The following is a 7,695-nucleotide window of genomic DNA, read 5'->3' as shown; positions in this document are numbered from 1 at the left end:
CGGGAGGGAGGGGTCGGGGCCCCCGGGGGTGGGGGGCCGCGGGGCGCGTCCGCGCGCAATCGCGGGCCGACGGCGCCGCCCCCGCCCCGCGCCCGCGCCGGCCCCGGGCCAGCCCCTTCCTCGCCGCGACTCGCCCGCTGGCCCCACCCCCGCGCCCGCGGCGCCCAGTGGGAGGCGGGGGCCGGCCCGGCCTCGCGCGGCCTCGCGCTCTGATTTGCTGCGGGCGCGGGGGATCGACAGCCTCGGCGGGTGCCTTCCCGGCGCGCGGGAGGGAGGCGAAGGGGGGAAAAGCGCACGGCGCCCAAGGCGAGGTCGGCACTCCCGGTCCCCGCGGCTGGCGCACGACCTCGCTCGAGCGGAGCGTCCAGGGGAGCGGGTCGCGGGGCGGCGGCGGCGAGGAGGCGGCGAGAAGGAGTCGGAGGAGGCGAGGAGGCGCGGGCTGCGAGCCGAGTGGGGTCCCGGCCGCCCCGGGGCCAAGGTCGACCCCCGCCCGCGGGCGAGCGCGCCAGCCGGCCCCGGCCCGAAGCCGCCGCCACAAAGAGAACGCAGGCGCCGGCTCCCCATGACTTCCTGAAGCGCGCGGTCCCTGCCGAGTCCGCTCCCGCCCGGGCCGTGCCCCGCGCCCCCGCGTGTCCCCGCGCGCCCCGACCCGCGCCCCGCCGGCATGGACGTCCACACCCGCTGGAAAGCGCGCAGCCCGCCGCGCCCGGGCGCCCCGCTGCTGTCCCCGCCGCCGCCGCCGCTGCTGCTGCTGCTGCTGCTGCTGCTGTGGGCGCCGCCTCCGAGCCGCGCAGGTAAGGGCCGGGCGCGGGGGCGGCTGTCATCGCGGCCCCGCCGGCCTCCCTGGCGCTGTCCGCGGGCTCGGGACGGCGCGGGCCGCCTCCCCGAAGGCCGGCTGTGAGCGCGGGGGACGGAGACGCGCCAGCGCGGTGCCCCGCGCGCCCAAGGGCCGGCCGAGGGGGCTGTCGCGCGCGCCGGGGCAGGACCCCGCGTCGGAGCAGCCAGAGGGGCTGTCCACGAGGCCGGCAAACTTTGTCCCGAAACTTAACTTCTCCCGCACACTCGCGCGGCTGCCCAACTTCCTCTCCTGGAAACGGGGAAGGGTCGCCCCCTAGAGTCACAGCCCGTCCATTCAGGCCGGGCTGCGGGGCAAGGGGACACTGGTCGCTGGTGGGGGGATCCCAGAGGCTTGAGCCCCCAAGCCCTGCCCTTCTCGCCCAGGCACACGCTAGGCCCGTCTGTGCTCTTCTCTGAGTCTTGCCATCCTGGCCACTAAGTGCCCCTCTGCCGGGGAGCCAGGAGCCTGGTAGACCAGCCCTGCTCCTAATCCCATCCCCCAAACCTCCTGACCCCCTGGGAGGCAGGTTGTGTGTGTGATGGGGAAGGTCGGGAAGAGTGGCTCAGATGGTGCCCAGATGGGGCACTCCTGCCAGAGGTCTCATGTGGAGGGAGCCCTCTCCCATGGGGAGTCTTACAGCTCCCCACTCCCTCCCACTCAGCCTCCGGATGGGACAGTGGATTCTAAGCATCACCTTGGTGATCACCTGTGCAATGGGTCTTCACACAGCCTCAGACATCAGCAGCCCCAGAACCACCCCCCCCCCCCCCCCCCCCCCCCCCCCGCCCCAGTACCCATTAATAGGCGGGGAGACAAGGCTCGGGGCTGCTGGTGCCAGGTCAGGAAAAGTGAGGGGCACAGGGGTGGGGCAGTGGGCTCAGCTGGCCCAGCTGGCGGGAGGGAGGGCTCTGCTGCCTCCCCCTTCTCTCCTCTGCTTTGTAATTTGAAACCATGTGGGAAGAATCACTTTCCATGTTCCGCTGGCCAATTAAGATACTCTCTCCCTTTTTCCTGGCATGTTGAGCGTGTGGTGGGCCAAAGGCTATGAGCAGGAGTCAGTGTGTCCCGCCAACATGGGGCTGGGGGAGACACGGGGTGCCGAGCCTAGCTCTGGGGACCTGCTGTCTTAAATCCGGCATGCCAGTAACGTGCCCAAGATCCCGGGCTGACTCTGGGGATCAGCTGAAGATGGAGGACAGTCGTGGTCTCCAGGACAGTGGCCTGCAGCGCACTGGGGGATGTGGTCGGGGGCCCTGGGTGTTAACGGTGTCCTGCTCCCCAAGCGCGAGGGCGGCCCCTTGGAAGCAGAGGCATGGCAGAGGGGCCGAGAACTTGCACCGTTGGCTTTGGTCAGAACGGCACTTTGAAAGCATGTGAAGAAGTCACTTTTCTGAGCAGGTTCCTGACCTGCCCCCACTTCCCAGGGTGGGATGGGTTTTGAAGTCCGGGGCAGGGCAGCGCGGGGGTCCTTTGTGGGTGGCCAGGGCACCCCAGATGCTTGAGGCGGGAGCCTGTTCTCTCCATTTTGGGACTCGCCAGATGTTTTCCGAGTTTTCCCTGAACATGGCTCTTTTTTCCTACCTTCTCCTTGGCCAAGTGTGTGAAGGAATGAAAAGTAAGATTGCATTTGGGGCCGGTTAACGTTGTAAGGCGCGAGGGAGAGTATGTGAAATGAAACATGACCCCAATATTTGGAAATTGAGGTCATCTCCTCAGCCCAGCATTGGGCGGCTCTGGTCACGTGACGGCTTCTTGCAGTAATTTTGTGGGCAGGGTTGTCCAAGTTTTGCGGGGCTTGACAGATGCAAAATGGTTAAATTCCCTCTGACTCAATCAAGTTGGCTGGAGAGACACCCTTTTCCATCCTTCTCCCTCGCCCGCCTCCCCAGAAGAGAACAGGCAGTGGGAGGAGCTCCGGGGTCCTCCTTGCCCTCATCGGGGTCCAGATTTCAGTGACAGGAGGGGCTGCGGCTGCGGTCACTGCCCAGCCCAGCACAGTGACCACCCGGCAGGGCCGCAGGCAGGAGTGTCTTCCTGGGGCCGGAGCCCAGAGGGCCTTCTCCTGTGATGTTGCTCCAGGGCCCTTTCTGGGGTGCTGGCCAGAGCCTGCCCCGATACCCCACCCTTCAGATATTTCTGGACGGCCACCGCGGCCACGCCCTTAGCCCAGCACAGCTGATGCCTGCCTGCCCCGCCCCTGCCTTCTGGCCCTCTGGGCCTGCCTCCTCCCTGGATCTCAGACACGGCTTGGGTGGAGCCGAGGGGGGCGGGGAGCAGATGCCCACTGCCCCCTGCCCCCCACTTAATAACAGGACAGCAGAGGCCAGACTAGCGGTGAGCCCCGAGAGTCAGGGATGAGTCACCAACACCCCTGAGGCACGCTGGCTGAGCCCGCACTGGAGCAAAGCAGGGTCCCTGCCCCTGGAGACCCTGGGCCCTGGTCACCTTGGTCATGGATGTGCTGACCCCTGCCTGGCCATGTCATCTCACTGGACCCTCACACCGGCCTGCAGGATGAGGGACCCCAGATTCCGGGTCGCTCTGGCCAGTGCTTCTGACATGGCCACGCCTCAGTGCTTCAGACTTGGGGGGGACGGTGGGGGGCACCTCTTCACCTCCATTTATCAGCTCTCCCTGGGGGAGGCCTGGTGTCCCGAGCAGTGTGGGGAGGTCCTGCCCCCTGTGGCCCCAGGGTGAGGGCCGTGTTGCTTTAGCTCCCCGCTCCCTCCCCTCCTTCCTCCCTCCCCCTCCCCCTCCCCCTCCTTTCTTTTCCACTGGAATGCCTTCCAGAGGGACCAGATGGGCTGCAGTCTCCACTCTCCGTTCCTTCGCTTTAACTGGCCCTTCACTCATCCTCAAGACCTGGCTGGACCCGGAGGGCCCTCCCCGCAGCTGACCCGACCCGGAGGGCTATGGGAGGACAGAGGTGAAGGGGGCGGAGCTCCTCACTGCTGGAGCTCTTAAGTCTTCTGGGCGGGGGCACAGGGCTTTGTTCCACTCTTCATTTTTGTGCCAAGTGTCACGTGTCACCTTACATGTCTGGGAGGGCTGGCCCCACTGGGGAGATCTGGGGAAGCTTCCTGGAGGAGGTGATGCCAAACTTGGTCTTTCCCGCCCTCTTCTTCCCCTTCCTTAGCAGGTGCCCTCCCCCACCTCTGGCTTTACTCTTGTCCCCCCCCTCCACCCCTTCTGGGCAGGACATTCCAAACTCTGGTGTTCGTGTTCTCTGGGGCTGCTTCCCTTGGCTGGAAAGCCCCTCATTAACTCGGTTGGCAAGGTGCCCCCAGCTCCGCTTGTCCTGGGAGGGCTGTGCTTCAGAAGAGGCTGCAGTGAGAAAGAGGGGGTCTCTGTGGGGTGGGGGTCATGGATGGAGACCTGGGAGCTTCCTTAACCCTGTCTGTGCCTGCATGCGAGGCCAGTGCCTGGAGTGGTTGGGTGAGTTCTGCAGACACACTGACGGCCTCGGCTGCGGTGAGGGGGTGGCTTCTGGCCGTGACTTTGGGTTCTTGTGCTGGGGGACAGGCAGTTAGGTGTGGGAGGGGGTATCTGATCGCTGAACCCCAGGGGCGGCATGGACAGTTGCGGGGTTTCGCCTCTGAGACCTGCTCGGGGTGGCTGGTCTGGGCCAGTCACTCTGCCTCATCTTTCCTATCTGGAAAATGGGCCGAGTTGCTTTGAGGGGTGGCCATGAGGACTGCCCGCTGTCGCGTGCGCCCCGCGTAAGGGAGGACACGCCATGGCTGCTGTTTGGGTGGCATTTCTGCACGAGGAGCTGAGCAAGCGAGCATGCTGTGACCCCCGCCCCCCATCCCAGAAGTAGCCCGGCAGAGGGAGGTGTGGCTGTCCAAGGAGGCCCCATTCCCCGAGGCCCCTGCCCCCCCCCCCCCCCAGGCTGGGTCAGTCTGTGCCCCTCATCAGCTCCACGTTGCCTCCTGGGTCATTTGCACGAGTCGCCTGGGACACGCTTGACAAGCCCCTTGGGCACATGTGCGTGTTTCTGGATTTATGTGTCGGGCATGTGCTCATGCGTGACATGCTGATTTGTGTGGGTCCATGTGTCTGTGTGTCCTGTCTCTGCGTGTGCCTCTGTCTCGTGGTCTCCCAAGGACCTTCTGTGTTTGGGCAGCCCGGGGCAAGGTGACACTGACCTCCCTATCATGGGTGCCCCCACCCCCCAGCCCCGCCAGATGGGAGACTCGGAGATGAACCGTGGCCGCCGAGCCCGCTGGGGAGCCACAAGGTGGGGGTCCTGCAAGGTCCTGCCGGGCCCCATCCTTTGATGAGAGGCTTTTCCTCACAGGAGGGCGGCGATGAGATGCTGCAGTTCCTCTCCTCGTGTATGTGGGTCCCCCTGCAGAAGGCACTCCGGTGTCTGCACTCTGCCAAATGTCCCTCTTAAGATCTCTGCCCTGGCTTGGCTCCGGGGATCCTGAGATCCTGAAGGCGGAACCGGCTTTGTCTCTTGTTGCGGGCAGACCTGCAGGGCGGGGGCACAGCATGGGGAACCCCGTGTGGGTGATGCTCAGGCCAGCCACACCCCAGCTCCACTCCTACCAACTGTGCGTTTAGCACCCCCGTGCCTCAGTTTCCCTACTTTTAAGTGGAGGGTGACAGTCCTAAGTCCTGCAGGGCTCTTTGTGGGGGTTCGGTGCGTAGCATGGAGCGAGCCCAGTTACCAGTGTGCGCCCTTCCCAGATCCCGAGGCCGCCCCAGGCAGTGGCTGCGGGGTCCTGCTTGCCGGCTGGCTGCGTGACCGGGCCCCTCTCTCTCCCGTGGACGGTCACACTAGCGCCTCCCACATGGGGGAAACAGAAGAAGTGGTGACACAGGAAATGTGCCACTTTTTAGACTGCTTGCCGGGACATCCGTGGTGCTGAGGCCAAGGGGCGGAGGAAGCTCCCCTTCCTCCGCGGGCCACCCCCACTCTGCAAGGAGGAGTTGAGTCCAGAGATGGGAATGGACCTGCCCACATCCCCCCTCCGCGGGACTCTGGTCTTCCGCCTCCGTGACGGGACCACGAGTGACGGCAGGTGCCCTGGACATGTTCACGCTGGGGGGCGCGCAGGTGGGGGCTTTGCCGGCTCAGATGCTGCTCGGTGCTGGCGCTGTCCCAGGTGGCTGGAGGCCGTTCATGGGACGAAGGAATGCTCGGCCGGCCGTGCGGGGGTGTATGGCCGTGAGGGTGTGTGTGTGTGGCTGTGTGGGGGTGTGTGTGGCCGTGCGGGGGTGTGTGTGGCCCTGAGGGGTTGTGTGTTGCCGTAAGGGGGTGTGTGTGGCCGTGAGGGTGGGTGTGTGGCCGTGCGGGGGTGTGTGTGGCCCTGAGGGGTTTGTGTGTTGCCGTAAGGGGGTGTGTATGGCCGTGAGGGGGTGTGTGTGGCCGTGCAGGGGTGTGTGTGGCCCTGAGGGGTTGTGTGTTGCCATAAGGGGATGTGTGTGGCCGTGAGGGTGTGTGTGTGGCCGTGGGGGGGTGTGTGGCCATGTGGTGCGGGTCATGGGGGTCACTCGGTCTGAGGCATCGCTGTCAGCTGTGACTCACCCCGCGTTTTCTGGCAGAGCCCAGCCTCCGTGGTAGCCCCCGTGAGCCGTGAGTGTCGCCATTCCTCGGGGCCTCAGGTCCAAGAAACAGAATCCCAGTCTGACCCACTTTCCCCAAACTTCCATGGCCCAGAGCGGCGGGGGCGCTGCGATGTCTCTGAGCGCCTGCGCGAGGGTCCTGGGCTTCCAGCACCTGCTGGGCGGCCTGTGCGGTGCGGCTGGTCCTCGGTCCTCGGTCCTCGGGGCCAGCGCCGTGGCCGCCGGGCCGCAGGGAGCTCTGGTCACTGCCGGCCGCAAGCTGCGTGGGCGCGCGCGGGCGGCCGCGGTGGCTGCGGGGCTGGAGCTCTGGAGAGCCGCGGTCGCACGCGGACAGACACCAGGACAGCGCGCGCTTTAACGGCCCCGCAGGGCGGCCGCGGTGGTCTTCCGCCCCGCGCAGGGTGGCCGAGAGCGGCCGCGAGCAGCTCCGGCCACCGTTCCCCCCGGTGGAGGGTCCGAGGCCCGCGGAGAGGCTGGGCCCTGCGCCCGACGGGTGGGGCCTCCCGCGCGGCTCCGATCTGTGCCGGCCCCGGCGGCGGGTGCGCGCGCGAGCAGCGGGTCAGCGTCCGGCCGCCTGGGAGCCTCCGGGGCAGCGGGGGACCCAGACTGGCACCGCACCGGGGACTGTCCCGCAGCACACGGCGCAGTTACTGCAGGTGGGGCTGCAGGTGGGGCTGCCGCTGGCCAATCAGAGGGGAGGCACCTTCGAGCCCCGAGATGTGCTGGCCAATCAGAAGGGAGGCCCCTTCCAGCGGGGGCGGGGGAGGGAGCACTGGCCAATCAGGGGGGAGGCACCTATCAGCCCTGTGGCGCGCTGGCCAATCAGAGTCCAGCCTGTTTTGTCCGGCCCGGAGGTCGCTAGAGGCCAGCCCTGGCCGGGTTTGAAGCCAGGCGCAGCCTGGAGGACGGAGGGCGCTTTCCCAGCTGCGTCCTTCGTCTGGTTCCCGGTCCTCTTCAGTGAGACGCCGGCTGGGCTCCCCCCAGCCTGCGCTGGGTGCGCTGGTCCCACCCCGCAGAGGCGCACGTGGAGGCTTCGCAGACGGCCGGTCCCTCGCCCCCGAGGGAGAAGCGGCCTCCTGCGGGTGTGGACCGGGAGTGGGACGGGGAGTGGGACGGGGAGTGGGACCCGGAGTGGGACCCGGAGTGGGCCCGGGAGTGGGACCCGGAGTGGGACCGGGAGTGGGACCCGGAGTGGGACCGGGAGTGGGACTGGGTGTGGGACCGGGAGTGGGACCCGGAGTGGGCCCGGGAGTGGGACCCGGAGTGGGACTGGGTGTGGGACC

General features: G+C 67.1%; 1 protein-coding gene across 3 annotated transcripts in view; it reads left to right on the top strand.

Moving 5' to 3' along the window:
- Positions 1 to 215: 215 nt before the first annotated feature.
- The window catches only part of COL5A1 (collagen type V alpha 1 chain), a 136,708-nt gene continuing 129,228 nt past the window's right edge, over positions 216 to 7,695 (top strand). For 2 of the 3 annotated variants that reach the window (XM_059410379.1, XM_059410378.1), the window contains exon 1: positions 216 to 794. In XM_059410379.1, coding sequence (XP_059266362.1) covers positions 665 to 794 — 130 coding nt within the window. In that variant the 5' untranslated portion in view covers positions 216 to 664. Of the gene's footprint in view, positions 795 to 4,230; positions 4,274 to 7,695 lie in introns of those variants that run through there. The other variant, XM_059410380.1, reaches the window with a different exon arrangement.

Source organism: Mustela nigripes, chromosome 9 (genome assembly GCF_022355385.1).
Source record: "Mustela nigripes isolate SB6536 chromosome 9, MUSNIG.SB6536, whole genome shotgun sequence".
Lineage (NCBI taxonomy): Eukaryota > Metazoa > Chordata > Mammalia > Carnivora > Mustelidae > Mustela > Mustela nigripes.
This window is presented reverse-complemented; position numbering and strand designations above follow the sequence as displayed.